Below are 17,531 nucleotides of genomic sequence, written 5' to 3'. Positions count from 1 at the left end.
AAAGAAAATTACAGCACAGGAACAGGCCCTTCGGCCCTCCCAGCCTGCGCCGATCCAGATCCTTTATCTAAACCTGTTGCCTATTTTCCAAGGATCTACTTCCCTCTGTTCTCCACCCATTCATATATCTGTCTAGATGCATCTTAAATGATGCTATCGTGCCCGCCTCCACCACCTCCGCTGGAAAAGCGTTCCAGGCACCCACCACCCTCTGCGTAAAAAACTTTCCACGCACATCTCCCTTAAACTTTCCCCCTCTCACCTTGAAATCGTGACCCCTTGTAATTGACACCCCCACTCTTGGAAAAAGCTTGTTGCTATCTACCCTGTCCATACCTCTCAATTTTGTAGACCCCAATCAGATCCCCCCTTAACCTCCGTCTTTCCAACGAAAACAATCCTAATCTACTCAACCTTTCTTCATAGCTAGCACCCTCCATACCAGGCAACATCCTGGTGAACCTCCTCTGCACCATCTCTAAAGCATCCACATCCTTCTGGTAATGTGGCGACCAGAACTGCACGCAGTATTCCAAATGTGGCCTAACCAAAGTCCTATACAACTGTAACACGACCTGCCGACTCTTGTACTCAATACCCCGTCCGATGAAGGCAAGCATGCTGTATGCCTTCTTGACATAACACCCAGGATGTTCACAGTGTGGGTTTAAGCGATGGTAATGCCATTGAATGCCAAGGGGCGATAGTTCGATTCTCTCTTGCCTGGTGCTTGTGGGGTGAATGTTACTCGACACTCGTGAGCCGGAATTCTCTGGCAACATTTGCTGACCGGCCCCATTAAACAGAACCTCATTGGCAGGAAATGCAACCAGCCCTTGTTGTGTGGTGGGGGGGATCAGGTTACACAGCATGGTGCTGTCTCACAGTCACCGGGCTCTTTGGCCACGTGAGACCTCACTTGTTGCTCCTCAGACAGGAGTGCAGACTCCGGCTGGCATCGCGGAAGGCATCCCAAATCTCCCGCAGGAATGGCAGAGGATTTGCTGTGTATTATACAGAGTCTGGGGTCCAGGAGAGGGTTTCTATTATACAGTGTCTGGGGTTGGGGAGAGGGTGTTTATTGTACAGAGTCTGGGGTTGGGAATAGGGTGTTTATTATACAGGGCCTGGGGTTCAGGAGAGGGTGTTATTATACAGAGTCTGGGGTTGGGGACAGGGTGTTTATTATACAGAGTCTGGGGTTGGGGAGAGGGTGTTTATTATACAGGGTCTGGGGTTGGGAATAGGGTGTTTATTATACAGGGTCTGGGGTTGGGAAGAGGGTGTTTATTGTACAGAGTCTGGGGTTGGGGAGAGGGTGTTTATTATACAGGGTCTGGGGTTCAGGAGAGTGTTTATTATTCAGGGTCTGGGGTCGGGGAGAGGGTGATTATTATACAGGGTCTGGGGTTGGGGAGAGGGTGTTTATTTTACAGAGTCTGGGGTCGGGGAGAGGGTGTTTATTATACAGAGTCTGGGGTTGGGGTGTTTATTATACAGGGTCTGGGGTTGGGGAGAGGGTGTTTATTATACAAGGTCTGGGGTTGGGGAGAGGGTGTTTGTTATACAGGGTCTGGGGTTGGGGAAAGGGTGTTTATTATACAGAGTCTGGGGCTGGGGAGAGGGTGTTTATTATACAGAGTCTGGGGCTGGGGAGAGGGTATTATTATACAGAATCTGGGGCTGGGGTTCGGGGTGTTTATTATACAGAGTCTGGGGTTCAGGGGAAGGTGTATATTATAGTCAAACTTTTCATGCTTAATAATTTTTTTCCTTGGGACTTTTCACGCCTCACAATGTGGACAGCTGCGAGGTCTGTCACAGTCACCAACTCCGAGAGCAATCCCTGACCCGGAATGGTCCAGATCCCTCAGACAATTACATTCCTTCCCCCACAAACTATCCCAACTGGATCAGCTTGTCAAACGTGGGAAAAGGGACTGTGCAGAGAGTCGGTGTCACGTACTCTGTGGTTTCCCCCGGCTGCTACCTACCTTCGTATTGAAGTGGTTCAGGACCTGCTTGATGACATCCTTCTCGATTCGAGCGAGGATCAGTTCCTCGGGAGCATAAAGGGTCAGGAATCCGTAACACAGGATTAGCGTACTCTTTGCTTTCTCCACATCCACATCGGACTTGTCCTGGGGATCCAATAAAAAAAAGCAGTTTGATTACAGGGCGGTTCCGTGGGCAGTAGGCCCAGCTCAGAGGCCCAGCAAAGAGGCTTGATCACAAACGCAGACTGACAAGCCCGGGGGCAAAGGTCAAGGGGGTGCCGGGAAAAAAGGGTACCTCACACCAGGAGTGATTTCAGGAAAAATAGGGACATTAAAACAAACTTTATTACGAACACGGTATTAAAATATCTTTAACATCACACACCCTTTATACGCTTTTTAATTTATTTTTGTTGTAGAAATTTTAAGTATCTAATTATGTTTTTTTCCAATTAAGGGGTAATTTAGCACAAGCGTGTGCATGCACACGTGCATGCGTGCGGCGGTTGCACTCGAGTGTCTGCGCATCTGCTTGCACGTATGCGGGTGCGCGCGTCGGCTTGGACGTGTGCGCGCACGTGTTCTGTTGCCCATGTGCGCGTGCAAGTGCGGTGACCCCAATGCCTCCATGGTTGAATAGCTCGCCAAATCTGAGCCAACACCCAGTCATGTGAGTGTCTGGTTGTGGGTTTGGGGCTGGTGGGGGAAGAGATAGGAGCAAGAACGATGGCAAGCTGGTGGACAAATAGCCACGGGCGGTGAATAGAAAGGTCCCAGCCGAGAGCGCAGATTGCCCATACCTTGAGAAGGTGGAAGAGGCTCGGTGATTTCCTCAAGATGTCGGACTTGCCAAAATCCTCTAACTTTGCCAGCGTGTCGTCGAGGTGAGTTTTAGCACAGAATCCAATGCAGACAGCAACACCCTACAGCAAGCAGTCAAACTGCGTTAGAATAGAGATGGAGAAAACCAGCATTTCCATCAGACCAACCTCGGTCTCAAGAGTTACAGCCAATTAAATACTTTCCATCGTATAATCATTGTCATGTTCGAAACGTGGCAGCACATTTGTACACAGCAAGATCCCAGAGTGACAGTCATTCCTTCCCGACATCTTTGAGTAGAGGTTGTGGAATCTCCACATTCCGCACGAGGACACGAGGTCAGTACTGACCCTCTGACAGTTTGGCACTCCCTCAGTACTGACCCTCTAACAGTGCAGCACTCCCTCAGTACTGACCCTCTGACAGTGCGGCATTCCCTCAGTACTGACCCTCTAACAGTGCAGCACTCCCTCAGTACTGGCCCTCTGACAGTGCAGCACTCCCTCAGTACTGACCCTCTGACAGTGCGGCACTCCCTCAGTACTGACCCTCTGACAGTTTGGCACTCTCTCAGTACTGACCCTCTGACAGTGCGGCACTCCCTCAGTACTGACCCTCTGACAGTGCGACACTCCCACAGTACTGACCCTCAGTGCAGCGCTCCCTCAGTACTGACCCTCTGACAGTGCAGCGCTCCCTCAGTACTGACCCTCTGACAGTGCAGCGCTCCCTCAGTACTGACCCTCTGACAGTGCAGCATTCCCTCAGTACTGACCCTCTGACATGCAGTGCTCCCTCAGTACTGACCTTCTGACAGTGCGACACTCCCACAGTACTGACCCTCAGTGCAGCGCTCCCTCAGTACTGACCCTCTGATAGTGCAGCACTCCCTCAGTACTGACCCGCTGACAGTGCAGCACTCCCTCAGTACTGACCCTCTGACATGCAGCGCTCCCTCAGTACTGACCTTCTGACAGTGCAGCGCTCCCTCAGTACTGACCCTCTGACAGTGCAGCGCTCCCTCAGTACTGACCCTCTGACAGTGCAGCATTCCCTCAGTACTGACCCGCTGACAGTGCAGCACTCCCTCAGTACTGACCCTCTGACAGTGCAGCACTCCCTCAGTACTGACCCTCTGACAGTGCTGCGGTCCCTTGCTTCTGCACTGGAGGTTTTTTCCTCGATTGTTTGAGTGGCAGCACGGTAGCATTGTGGATAGCACAATTGCTTCACAGCTCCAGGGTCCCAGGTTCGATTCCGGCTTGGGTCACTGTCTGTGCGGAGTCTGCACATCCTCCCCGTGTGTGCGTGGGTTTCCTCTGGGTGCTCCGGTTTCCTCCCACAGTCCAAAGATGTGCAGGATAGGTGGATTGGCCATGATAAATTGCCCTTAAGTGTCCAAAATTGCCCTTAGTGTTGGGTGGGGTTACTGGGTTATGGGGATAGGGTGGAGGTGTTGACCTTGGATAGGGTGCTCTTTCCAGGAGCCGGTGCAGACTCAATGGGCCGAATGGCCTCCTTCGGCACTGTAAATTACGTGTGCAGTCTCCCAGTTCCGACCTCGCCATGATGCATGTTAATGTCTCACATACAATGAACTTCAAGTCAGAAAGTTCAATGCTCTATGGGCGGCACGGTAGCACAGTGGTTAGCACTATTGCTTCACAGCTCCAGGGTCCCAGGTTCGATTCCCGGCTTGGGTCACTATCTGTGCGGAGTCTGCACGTTCTCCCCGTGTCTTCGTGGGTTTCCTCCGGGTGCTCCGGTTTCCTCCCACAAGTCCCGAAAGACGTGCAGGTTGGGTGAATTGGACATTCTGAATTCTCCCTGTGTACCCAAACAGGCGCCGGAATGTGGCGACTAGGGGCTTTTCACAGTAACTTCATTGCAGTGTTAATGTAAGCCTCCTTGCGGCACTAAAGGTGATTTTTAAAAAAACTTTGAGACAAACAGTGACAGCCGTGTGTACCATCTATAAGATGCACTGCAGTAACTCACCAAGGTTCCTTCAACAGCACCTTCCAAACCCACGACCACTACCATCTAGAAGGACAAGGGCAGCAGATACCTGGGAACCCCACCACCTGGAGGTTCCCCTCCAAGTCACTCACCACCCTGACTCGGAAATATATCGGCCGTTCCTTCACTGTCGCTGGGTCAAAATCCTGCAACTCCCTCCCTAACAGCACAGTGGGTGTACCTACACCACATGGACTGCAGCGGTTCAAGAAGGCAGCTCACCACCACATTTTCCAAGGACAATTTGGAATGGGCAATAAATGCTGACCTAGCCAGTGACTCCCGCCCCAGTTGAGAAGCTGGATCTAATCTACAAGCCTTTCATCCCAAGCGCTGTCCTGGGTTCCTGCCCTGTGAGACATGCTCTCTCGGCTACGCTTCACCATACACTCAGCGATGCCATGGCTTGCGGCCGATGGTGCTGGTGGGGGGTGGGGGGGGGGGGGGGGGGGTCTCACCTCTCTCTCCAGGATTTCGGTATGTCGCACCGTCTGCAGGATCTCGATCAGCTGCTTTCTCACCACATCCACATTCAGAGTCTGCCGCAGCACCACGCCAGCACACTTATACAGGAAGCCCTGTCGGCGGAGAAGGAATCCATTAACTGTAACCATGGCAACGCTCCCCCAAAATGCCGCTCGAGGAGAATGACACTACCACAACAGAATTCCCAATAAGGAGAGCACTGCACCCAAAATACTTCCCCTTATCCCGGAATTATTCTGGTCCCTATGGGACACGGCAATCTGGACCCACCTATAACAAGCACCCCCTCCCCCAACCCGGGAATCGGGGTACCCAGACTCACACCCCCCCCCCCCCCAAAACCCGGGAATCGGGGTACCCAGACTCACCCCCCCCCCCCCCTCCCCCAAACCCGGGAATCGGGGTACCCAGACTCACACACCCCCCCCCCAAACCCGGGGTACCCAGACTCCCCCCCCCCCCCCCCCCCCCCCGAGGAATATACACTGATCCGTAGAATCCCTGCAGTGCAGAAGGAGGCCATTTGGCCCATCAAGTCTGCGTCAACCCTCTGAGAAAGCATCCTACCTAGGCCGATACCCCCACCCTTTCCCCGCAACCCCACCTAACCCGCACAGCTTTGGACACTCAAGGGGCAATTGATCATGGTCAATGCCCCTAATCTGCACAGCTTTGGTCCATGGGGCAAAGGTTAGTGGAGATGTGCGAGGCAGGTTTTTTTTACATGGAGGGTCGTGGAACGCGTTGCCAGGGGAGATTGTGGAAGCAGATACATTAATGGCGTTCAAAAGGCATCCTGACAAGACACATGGATAGGATGGGTATAGAGGGATACAGCACAAGGAAGTGCTGAGGGTTTTGGCAAAGGTTGGTATCATGACCGGTACAGGCTTGGAGGGCCGAAGGGCCTGTTCCTGTGCTGTATTGTTCTTTGTTCACCCGGAGGAAACCCACGCAGACATGGAGAGAAAGTGCAAACTCCACACAGACAGTAACCCGAGGCCGGGATTGAACTCACGTCACTGCCGGGGTGAGGAGGTCGTGCTAACCACTGTGCCACCCTCTGTAACTGTGGGGGGTTTGAGATGAGTGGTGAGGACCCTCTAGAAAATGGCCGCCTGGATACGCCCTGTACACCTGAGGGGTGCGTGTGCCCAGGAGCCACCCTCTCCTCCAAGGGGGTCTGCGTATTCTCCCGTCCCAAAGTCTCACCTTCTCCTGGGGGTGGCTGTTGTAGCTACTGAGGTGTTTGGTCATCTCTTCAACCAGTTGGCTGCTCCAGGTTTCATCTCCGGGGTTGACGGCCTCCAGGCTCGTCGACAGTAACTGGATGGAGAACAACAGTCGCTCGCTATTAATGACTGAGGGTGGGTGAGGGGTGGGGGGAAAACCCCACTCACAGGCAGTAACAAAACAATCACAAGGCTAGCACAGGGCTAAATCGCTGGCTTTAAAAGCAGACCAAGCAGGCCAGCAGCACGGTTCGATTCCCGTAACAGCCTCCCCGAACAGGCGCCGGAATGTGGCGACTAGGGGCTTTTCACAGTAACTTCATTGAAGCCTACTCGTGACAATAAGCGATTTTCATTTTCCTTTCACAGCCAACACTGCCGAATCGAGGTGGTCAGCAGAAATATCCCCAGGGATCAAACACAATCCACCACCTCAGCACCCCCAATCCACTCCTTCACTCACTCACTCACCAGCAGCAGCTTATCCTCCCACTGTCTCTGGGGCAACGAATCCTCGGAATTCTCTGCAAAGAACAAATACCGGTCAGTCAAGAATCGGAGAATGTCATTGCCGGGGATGGGAAACAGTCAGTGCGGAGGAAGGGGGAAAGGAAAGACGAGGGAATCCTCAAAAAGTATTCAACAAGTTCACTGGTATGGAGGGCATTAGCTGTGAGGATAGGTTGAATAAACTCGGTTTGTTCTCACTGGAACGATGGAGGTTGAGGGGCGACCTGATAGAGGTCTACAAATTTATGAGGGGCATAGACAGAGTGGATAGTCAGAGGCTTTTTCCCAGGCTGGAGGGGTCAATTACTAGGGGACATAGGATTAAGGTGCGAGAGGCAAGGTTTAGAGGAGATGTACGAGGCAAGTTTTTTTTACACAGAGGGTAGTGGGTGCCTGGAACTCGCTGCTGGAGGAGGTGGTGGAAGCAGGGTGCGATCATGACGTTTAAGGAGCATCTTGACAAATACATGAATAGGATGGGAATAGAGGGGTACGGACCCAGGAAGTGTAGAAGATTTTAGTTTAGACGGGCAGCATGGTCGGCACGGGCTTGGAGGGCCGAAGGGCCTGTTCCTGTGCTGTACTTTTCTTTGTTTTCTGCTCTCTTCCTCCACCCGACCCGGAGCTCTCGACCCTCCAGCTTCGACCCACCAGATCTTTCATCCCAATCTCAGCAACATTTCCCCCCTCTAAACCTCTGGGGAAGTTTCACTGCAGCCCTACAGGACCTTGGGGGGTGACCACATCTGGAGCAGTTTGCACAGTTTTGGTCGCCTTCTTTGAAAAAGGATATAACTGTGTTAGAAACAGTTAGGAGAAGGTTCGCCCAACTGGATACTGCGATGAGGGCTTATTTTAGGAGGAAATGTTGACGGGTTGGGCCTGTATTCATTGGAGTTGAGAAGAACGAGAGGCTATAGTAACAAATCAGGGGGCTTGAGAGCGTGGATAGTTTCCCTTGTGGGTGTGACCAGGAGCAAGGAACACAATTTAAATATAAACGGTCGCCCACTTAAGGATGAGGAGAATTTTTCCTCTCTGAATATTTCTTGGAATTCTCTTTCCCGGAGAAGTGGAGATTGTCTCGTGTTACTTCACCCTGGGCAAGAGCACAGTCAATTCCAGCCCCATAGCCCCACAACAAGTGAATTCACCAATAAAATTCCCAAAATCTTTGGCCCTTCCTTGACTGCCCAATAATGTACAGTCACCAGGCTTGTTCGGGTTGAGACATGCAATAACAAAACAAAATAACGGCCAGCTAACCCACAGCCGCCCCCCCCCCCCCCCCCCCCCCGACCAACGAACCCTCTACCCGCACAAGCCAAACAAACACAGAGGGAGGGGGTAAAATAATAGGGACTAAGATGAAAAAGAAAGATGAGAATCCTTGCTTCCGATGTTGAAGTCTTTGCAGCAAGCTGAGTGATCGAAGCCACTGGTGTGTTGTTAGTGATGATCTTCTGGCAGGGGCATTTAGTCAGTACTCCCAGACAGTAGGATTTCCCCAGGAGAGTCACATTAACCTGGATTAAACTGGGCCTTCACACAAAGGAACAGTCTCAGGCCTGTTTAATTCTCAAGACACTTCGTCTCACCTCAGCCCAGCACCAGCCTGAATTTTAATTGGGTCTCCAGCTTCACCAGAATGACCTCCAGCCTTACGGAGGAATCCCCCTACACGTGATTTAAGAGAACTAGTACCGCTAGGGGCCAGTGGCGCAATGGATAACGTGTCTGACTATGAATCAGGAGATTCCAGGTTCGACTCCTGGCTGGCTCGGAGTTCAAAATTTATCAGCCATGATTGAATGGCGGAGCAGACTCGATGAGCCAAGTGGCCTAAATCTGTCCCTATGTCTTACAGTCGTATAGTTTCCAGCCCTGACCTCAAAAACAAAACTGAAACCATAGCCTTACTGGGGAAAGAGAGAAGAACTCCTTGTGATGAACCCCACCTTCAACTCGTTAGATCTTTGGACAGAATCCATGAGAGAGAGAGAGAGAGAGAGAATCTGTTTCTTCCATGCTTCTAATCCAAACTGAAAGAAAAAACATGGTCTCACTGAGGAACATTCCAGAAACAGCAGCACCATCACTGCCTGTCCCCGAACAGGACTCAGGTTTTGGGGTCAGTTCACTGGCCACCAGCCAAGCCAGTCAGTCCGGGTCATCACTGATGTCAGACCAAAGGAGCACATCCTTCTGGGCGCCAGTTTGAATTATAAACTGATTTATCTTAAAGTCATTAATCATCCGTGGGAAAAATAAGATGCAAGACAGAGTGTCTCAGGAAAGAAATAGGCCTGAATGTGAACCTTCGAGCTGAAGGCCCCGTTTGATAAAAAAAAAACTAAAGAGACTCTCCAGAAGGCCTGTTGCCTGTAAATACTGCACTGAATGGGTGACCCTGTCAAGAAGACCATCAGCAGCTGTAAACCAGAGGCTTTGATCCACAAGCGTGTTGGGGGGACCGCTGCTACAAAGAACTCTGGTTTACGGGTTGGTTTAGCTCACTGGGCTAAATCGCTGCCTTTGACAGCAGACCAGGGCAGGCCAGCAGCACGGCTTGATTCCCGTACCAGCCTCCCCGGACAGGCGCCGGAATGTGGCGACTAGGGGCTTTTCACAGTAACTTCATTGAAGCCTACTCGTGACAATAAGCGATTTTCATTTTTTAATTTTCATCATCTGAAGCAAGGGCACTTATCTTTTGACCTTAATCTTTATTATTTTACCCCTTTCCACCCCTTTGTGTTTGTCTGTCTTGTGTATGTGGGGAGAGGGTGGAACAGTTACAGGGTAGTAGGTTAGCTCACTTGTTATCCAGCTGTAATTACTGCATATTTCATCTTTATTTCTGTTATAAATAAAGTCATCGTGTTTCAACTCACAAACCTGGTGACTGTAATGAGTGGGTAACCAAGGGCCAAAGATTTCAGGTATTTTTTTTTTATAAGAATTATTGGTTAATTTGCTTGCGTAGCGACTCTGGGACTGGAACTAACCACCCACTTGCCCTAGGGTGCCGCAACAGGGTTTACCTACACCACATGGGCTGCAACGGTTCAAGAAGACACCAGGGTAGGACACCAGGATTTAGCAGGGGCCATGGGAACACATGCAGGAAAAGTCGGAGGGAAGCAAGGCAGGGGCAGAAACAAAAGATAGGAAAAGGAAAAGTGGAAGGCGGAGAAACCAGAGACAAAAATCAAAAAGGGTCACATTACCTCATACTTCTAAAAGGGCAATAAATATTAAAAAAAGCAAGCTTGAAGGCTCCGAACCTCAATGCGAGGACCATTTGTAATAAGGTTGATGAATTAGCTGCGCTGACAAACATTAACGGATATGAGCCAGGTCTCCAAGGATGGGAACTTAGCATCCAGGCGTATTCAATATTCAGGAAAGGAAAGGGAGGCGGGGTAGCGTGGCTCATTAAAGAGGAGATTAACGCAATAGTAAGGAAGGACATTAGCCTGGAATCTGTATGGGTGGAGCTGCAGAACACCAAAGGTCAGAAACATTAGAGAGTTGTGTACAGACCACCAAACAGTAGTTGTGAGGTTGGGGTTGACATCAAACAGGAAATTAGAGATGCATTGCAGTAGGGGGCAAGAATTAATATGGGTGATAATTCTGCATATTGATTGGAATAATCACACTGGTAGCACTGCGATGGAGGAGGATTTCCCCGGAATGTATATGGGGTGGTTTTCTTGACCAATATGTTGAGGAACCAACTAGAGAGTAGGCCATCCTAGGCTGGGTGTTGTGCAATGTGAGAGGATTAATTAGCAACGTTGTGATGCAAGATCCTTTAGGGAAGAACAAAGAAAAATGACAGCACAGGAACAGGCCCTTCAGCCCTCCAAGCCTGCGCCGATCCAGATCCTCTATCTAAAACTGTCGCCTATTTTCTAACGATCTGTATCCCTCTGCTCCCTGCTCATTTGTGTATCTGTCTAGATACATCTTAAATGACACTATCGTGCCCGCTTCTACCACCTCTGCCGGCAATGCGTTCCAGGCACCCACCACCCTCTGCGTAAAGAACTTTCCACGCATATCTCCCTTAAACTTTTCCCCTCTCACCTTGAACTCGTGACCCCTAGTAATTGAGTCCCCCACTCTGGGGAAAAAGCTTGTTGCTATCCACCCTGTCTATACGTTCCATGATTTTGTAGACCTCGATGAGCCCCCCCCCCTCAACCTCCGTCTTTGTAATGAAAATAATCCTAATCTACTCAACCTCTCTTCATAGCTAGGGCCCTCCATACCAGGCAACATCCTGCTGAACCTCCTCTGCACCCTCTCCAAAGCATCCACATCCTTTTGGTAATGTGACGACCAGAACTACACGCAGTATTCCAAATGTGGCCTTACCAAAGTCCTATACAACTGTAACATGGCCTGCCAACTCTTGTACTCAATACCCCGTCCGATGAAGGCAAGCATGCTGTATGCCTTCTTGACCACTATCGACCTGCACAGCCACCTTCAGGGTACAATGGACCTGAACACCCAGATCTCTCTGTCCATCAATTTTCCCCAGGGCTTTTTCATTTACCGTATAGTCCGCTCTTGAATTTGATCTTCCAAAATACATCACCTCACATTTGCCCAGATTGAACTCCATCTGCCATTTCTCCGCCCAACTCTCCAATCTATCTATATTTTATTGTATTCTCTGACAGTACTCCTCGCTATCTGCTACTCCACCAATCTTAAGTGTCATCTGCAAACTTGCTAATCAGACACCTATACCTTCCTCCAGATCATTTATGTATATCACAAACAGTGGTCCGAGCACGGATCCCTGTGGAACACCACTAGTCACCTTTCTCCATTTTGAGAAACTCCCTTCCACTGCTACTCTCTGTCTCCTGTTGCCCAGCCAGTTCTTTAACCAGCTAGCTAGTACACCCTGGACCCCATGAGACTTCACTTTCTCCATCAGCCTACCATGGGGAACCTTATCAAATGCCTTACTGAAGGCCATGTATATGACATCTACAGCCCTTCCCTCATCAATCAACTTTGTCACTTCCTCAAAGAATTCTATTAAGTTGGTAAGACATTACCTTCCCTGCACAAAACCATGTTGCCTATCACTGATAAGCCCATTTTCTTCCAAATGGGAATAGGTCCTATCCCTCAGTATCTTCTCCAACAGCTTCCCTACCACTAACGTCAAGCTTACCGGTCTATAATTCCCTGGATTATCCCTGCTGCCCTTATTAAACAAGGGGACAAATGAGCAATTCTCCAGTCCTCCAGTACCTCACCCGTGTTCAAGGATGCTGCAAAGATATCTGTTAAGGCCCCAGCTATTTCCTCTCTCACTTCCTCAGTAACCTGGAATAGATCCCTTTCGGACCTGGGCACTTGTCCACCTTATTGCCTTTTAGAATACCCAACACATTGTTCCTCCTTATGCTGACTTGACCTAGAGTAATCAAACATCTACCTCTAACCTCAACATCCATCATGTCCCTCTCCTTGGTGAATACCGATGCAAAGTACTCACCCATTTTCTCTGACTCCACACATAACTTTCCTCCTTTGTCCTTGAGTGGGCCAACCCTTTCTCTAGTTATCCTCTTGCTCCTTATATATGAATAAAAAGCTTTGGGATTTTCCTTAAACCTGTTTGCTAAAGATACTTCATGACCCCTTTTAGACCTCTTGATTGCTCGTTTCAGATTGGTCCTACATTCCCAATATTCTTCCAAAGCTTTGTCTGTCTTCAGTCGCCTAGACCTTATGTATGCTTCCTTTTTCCTCTTAGCTAGTCTCACAATTTCACCTGTCATCCATGGTTCCTAATCTTGCTGTTTCTATCCCTCATTTTCACAGGAACACGTCTGTCCTGCACTCTAATCAACCTTTCCTTAAAAGACTCCCACATTTCAAATATGGATTTACCCTTAAACAGCTGCTCCCAATCCACATTCCCTAGCTCCTGCCGAATTTTGGTATACTCTGCCTTTCCCCAATTTATCACTCTTCCTTTAGGACCACTCTCGTCTTTGTCCATGAGTATTCTAAAACTTACAGAATTGTGATCACTATTCCCAAAATAATCCCCGACTGAAACTTTAACCACCTGGCTGGGATCATTCCCCAATACCAGGTCCAGTATGGCCACTTCCCGAGTTGGACTATTTACATACTGCTCTAAAAAAACTCTCCTGGATGCTCCTTACAAATTCTGCTCCATCTAGACCTCTGACACTAAGTGTATCCCAGTCAATGTTGGGAAAATTAAAATCTCCCATCACCACCACCCTGTTGTTCCTACATCTTTCCACAATCTGTTTACACATTTGTACCTCTATCTCCCGCTCGCTGTTGGGAGGTCTGTAGTACAGCCCCAACATTGTTACCGCACCCTTCCTATTTCTGAGCTCTGCCCATATCGCCTCACTGCTCGAGTCCTCCATAGTGCCCTCCTTCAGCACAGCTGTGATATCCTCTCTGACCAGTAATGCAACTCCTCCACCCCTTTTACCTCCCTCTCTATCCCTCCTGAAGCATCTATACCCTGGGATATTCAGTTGCCAGTCCTGCCCTTCCGTCAATCAATCATACTCCCAGGTACTAATCCAAGCCCAAGTTCATCTGCCTTACCTACTACAATTCTTGTATTAAAACAAATGCATCTCAGACCACCAGTCCCTTTGTATTCATCATCTGCTCCCTGCCTACTCTTCCCCTTAATCACGCTGACTTCATGATCTAGTTCCTTACAGGCTTTCGTTACTACCTCCTTACTGTCCACTAACCTCCTCATTTGGTTCCCATCCCCCTGCCACATTAGTTTAAACCTAATGAGATTTCACCAGTCTTTTTCTCGATACACATCTATAGAAGCTTTTGCAGTCAGTTTTTATGTTTTCTGCAAGCTTGCTTTCATATTCTATTTTCCCCTTCTGAATTAAACCCTTTGTCCTCCTCTGTTGAATTCTAAATTTCTCCCAGTCCTTGGCCTTGTTTATTGTTGGGGGAACCTGCTGGAATTATTGACGCTTGAAAAGGTCAAATTTGAACTGAGGGGAAGGATGGAGGGGTTCCACAATTCATGGGCGGTATTCATTATGCACTTTCGAGAATTGGATCACATCGAACATTAGGGGGGATTGGGGGCTGGGAGGGTTGGGGGGAGGGGGGGCTGAGAGGGTTGGGGGGAGGGGGGGGCTGAGAGGGTTGGGGGGAGGGGGGGGCTCGGAGGGTTGGGGGGAGGGGGGGGCTCGGAGGGTTGGGAGGAGGGGGGGGGCTCGGAGGGTTGGGGGGAGGGGGGGCTGAGAGGGTTGGGGGGAGGGGGACTGTATGTGTTAATGGTGACAACGGGCGATTCCGAATTCCGCTGTGTCATTTGTTTATGTTAACATGCGGGCCAATGTTTGGAGGTTTGGTGGGAGGATGGGATTGTTGTTATTGATAAGGAGATTAACATTACATTCGTTACTGATTACTGTTTCTTGTTGGGTGTAAATTTGGGAGGAAATGTGAAAAAGGAGGAGAATAAAAAATATTTTTTCTTAAAAAAGGAGTTGATGGTGAATAGGCAATGGCAGACATTTAAAGAACACATGGATTAACTTCAACAACTGTACATCCCTGCCTGGCGCAATAGTACGGCGGGGAAGGTTGCTAAATGATGGCTAAAAAGGGAAATCAAGGTTAGTGTTGAAGCCAAAGAGGAGGCAAATAAATTGGCCAGAAAAAACTGCAAGGCCAAGATCTGGGAGAAATTTAGAGTTCAACAGAGGACAAAAGGTTAAATTCAGAAGGGGAAAATAGAATACGAAAGTAAACTTGCAGGAAACATAAAAACTAACTGCAAAAGCTTCTATAGATATGTGAAGAGAAAAAGACTGGTGAAGATAAATGTAGGTCCCTTACAGTTAGAATCAGGTGAATTCATAATGGGCAACAAAGACTTTGGATCAGTCTTCGCCAAGGGGGACACAAATAACCTTCCGGAAATACCAGGGGTCAACATGAAGGAGGACTGAAGGAAGTGCTTATTAGTCAGGAAATTGTATTGGGGAAACTGATGGGATTGAAACCCGTAAAGTCCCCAGGCCCTGATGCTCTGCACCCCAGAGTACTTAAGGAAGTGGCCCTAGAAATAGTGGACGCATCGCTGATCATTTTCCAGCAGTCTATAGACTCTGGAAGAGTCCCAATGGGTTGGAGGGTTACTAAGAGGGCGGCATGGTAGCACAGTTGTTAGCACTGTTGTTTCACACCGCCAGGGTCCCAGGTTTGATTCCCGGCTTGGGTCACTGGCTCTGCGGAGTCTGCACGTTCTCCCCGTGTGTGCGTGGGTTTCCTCCGGGTGCTCCAGTTTCCTCCCAGAAAGACGTGCTTCTTGTTAGGTGAATTGCACATTCTGAATTCTCCCTCTGTGTACCTGAACAGGCGCCGGAATGTGGCGACTAGGGGATTTTCACAGCAACTTCATTGCAGTGTTAATGTCAGCCTACCTGTGACAATAAAAGGAGGGAGAGAGGAAACGGGGAATTATAGAGCGGTTAGCCTGACATCAGTGGTGGGGAAAATGCTGAAGTTAATTATTAAGGATGAAGTAGCTGACCATTTGGAAAGCGGGGACAGGATCGGTCCAAGTCAGCATGGATTCACTGAACGGAAATCATGCTCGACAAATCTTCTGGAATTGTTTGAGGATGTGACCAGTAGAGTGGTCAAGGGTGAACCAGTGGATGTTGTGCGTCTGGACTTTCAAAAGGCTTTCCACAAGGTCCCACACACAAGATTAGTGAGAAAAGTTAACACTCATGGTATTCGGGGTAATATATATTTTTTAAAATAAATTTACAGTACCCAATTCATTTTTTCCAATTAAGGGGCAATTTAGCGTGGCCAATCCACCTTCCCTGCACATTTTTGGGTTGTACAAACTCCACACAAACAGTGACCCAGAGCCGGGATCGAACCTGGGACCTCGGCGCCATGAGTCGGCAGTGCTAACCACTGCGCCACCGTGCTGCCCTAGGGGTAATGTATTGACGTGGATAGAGAACTGGTTGGCAGACAGGAAGCAGAGAGTGGAAGTGCAACGAGGCCTGGGTGTCGTGGTGGAATGGTCGCTGAAGGTTGGCATGTAGGTACAGCAGGCGGTGAGGAAAGCTAATGGCATGTTGGCCTTCATAGCGAGAGAATTGGAGTATAGGGGTAGGGATGTCTTGCTGTAGTTATTCAGGGCCTTAGTGAGGCCACACCTTGAGTATTGTGTGTAGTTTTGGTCTGCTAGTTTGAGGAAGGACATTCTTGCTATTGAGGGTGTCCGGCGAAGGTTCACCCTAATTACCAGGATGGCAGGACTGACAGATGTCGAAAGACTGGATCGACTGGGCTTGTCGTCTCTGGAGTTGAGAAGAATGAGCGGGGATCTCATAGAAACGGTAAGTGGCAGGAGATTTTGAGGGGATTTGAGGAAAAATAACTTTTACCCAGAGGGTGCTGGGAATCTGGAACTTGCTGCCTGATAGGGTGGTAGAGGCAGGAACCCCCACAACATTTAAGAAACATTTCGATGAGCATCTGAAACACCGCGGCACACAAGCCTACCGACGAAGTGCTGGAAAATGGGATAAGAATAGATAGAAACGTACATCGCAAATAGAAGCAGGAGGAGGCCATTCAGCCCTTCGAGCCTGCTCCGCCATTCATTATGATCGTGGCTAATAATCAAGTTCAATACCCTGATCCCACCTTCCCCCCCATATCCCTTGATCCCTTTAGCCCCAAGAGCTATATCTAATTCCTTCTTGAAATTACACAACGTTTGGTCTCAACTACTTTCTGTGGCAGTGAATTCCACAGATTCACCGCTCTCTCTGGGTGAAGACATTTCTCCTCACCTCAGTCCTAAAAGGTTCCCCCCTTATCCTCAAACTATGACCCCCCTAGTTCTGGACTCCCCCACTATCAGGTACATTCTTTCTGAATCTACCCTGTCTAATCCTGGTATAATTTTATAAGTTTCTATGAAATTGTGTTTCTCAGAACTTCCGGTACATTGTTCAAGTCTCCCTTTGTGAAGACAGTAGCAAAGTACAAATTTAGTTCCTCAACCATTTCTTTGTTCCCTGTTATGAATTCCCCGTTTCTGACTGTAAGGGGCCTACATTAGGTTTTATCAATCTTTTTCTCTTTACATACCTGTAGAAACTTTTAGTTAGTTTTTATGTTCCCCCGCTAGCTTACTTTCAATTTGTATTTTCCCTTCTCAATCAATCCATTGGGCGCCTTTGCTGAATTTGAAACTGTTCCCAATCCTCAGGCCTATTGCTTTTTCTAGCTAATTTGCTGCTTCTTTGAATCTAATACTATCTCTAATTTCCCTTGTGAGCCATGGTTTGGCCACAGTTCCCTTTCTACTCTTGCGCCAAATAGGAACATCTTTTGGAGTTCACCTGTTCCTTGAATACTG

General features: G+C 49.0%; 1 protein-coding gene and 1 non-coding gene across 2 annotated transcripts in view; one reads left to right on the top strand and one right to left on the bottom strand.

Annotated features, from left to right (window-relative positions):
• LOC119965713 (maestro heat-like repeat-containing protein family member 1) overlaps positions 1-17,531 on the bottom strand; it is a 57,024-nt gene that overhangs the window by 23,821 nt on the left and 15,672 nt on the right. The window contains exons 6-10 of the mRNA XM_038796474.1: positions 7,028-7,080; positions 6,537-6,650; positions 5,297-5,416; positions 2,798-2,920; positions 1,995-2,141 (exon numbers count right to left, since the gene is read on the bottom strand). Of these exons, the coding sequence (XP_038652402.1) occupies positions 1,995-2,141; positions 2,798-2,920; positions 5,297-5,416; positions 6,537-6,650; positions 7,028-7,080 (557 nt within the window). The remainder of the gene's footprint in view (positions 1-1,994; positions 2,142-2,797; positions 2,921-5,296; positions 5,417-6,536; positions 6,651-7,027; positions 7,081-17,531) is intronic.
• On the top strand, positions 8,777-8,849 carry trnah-aug. Its single transcript has one exon. It is a non-coding gene; the product is annotated as a tRNA-His (tRNA).

This window comes from Scyliorhinus canicula, chromosome 5, assembly GCF_902713615.1.
Source record: "Scyliorhinus canicula chromosome 5, sScyCan1.1, whole genome shotgun sequence".
Taxonomy (NCBI): domain Eukaryota; kingdom Metazoa; phylum Chordata; class Chondrichthyes; order Carcharhiniformes; family Scyliorhinidae; genus Scyliorhinus; species Scyliorhinus canicula.
The sequence above is the reverse complement of the archived record's forward strand: the minus strand, read 5'-3'. Positions and strand labels throughout refer to the sequence as shown.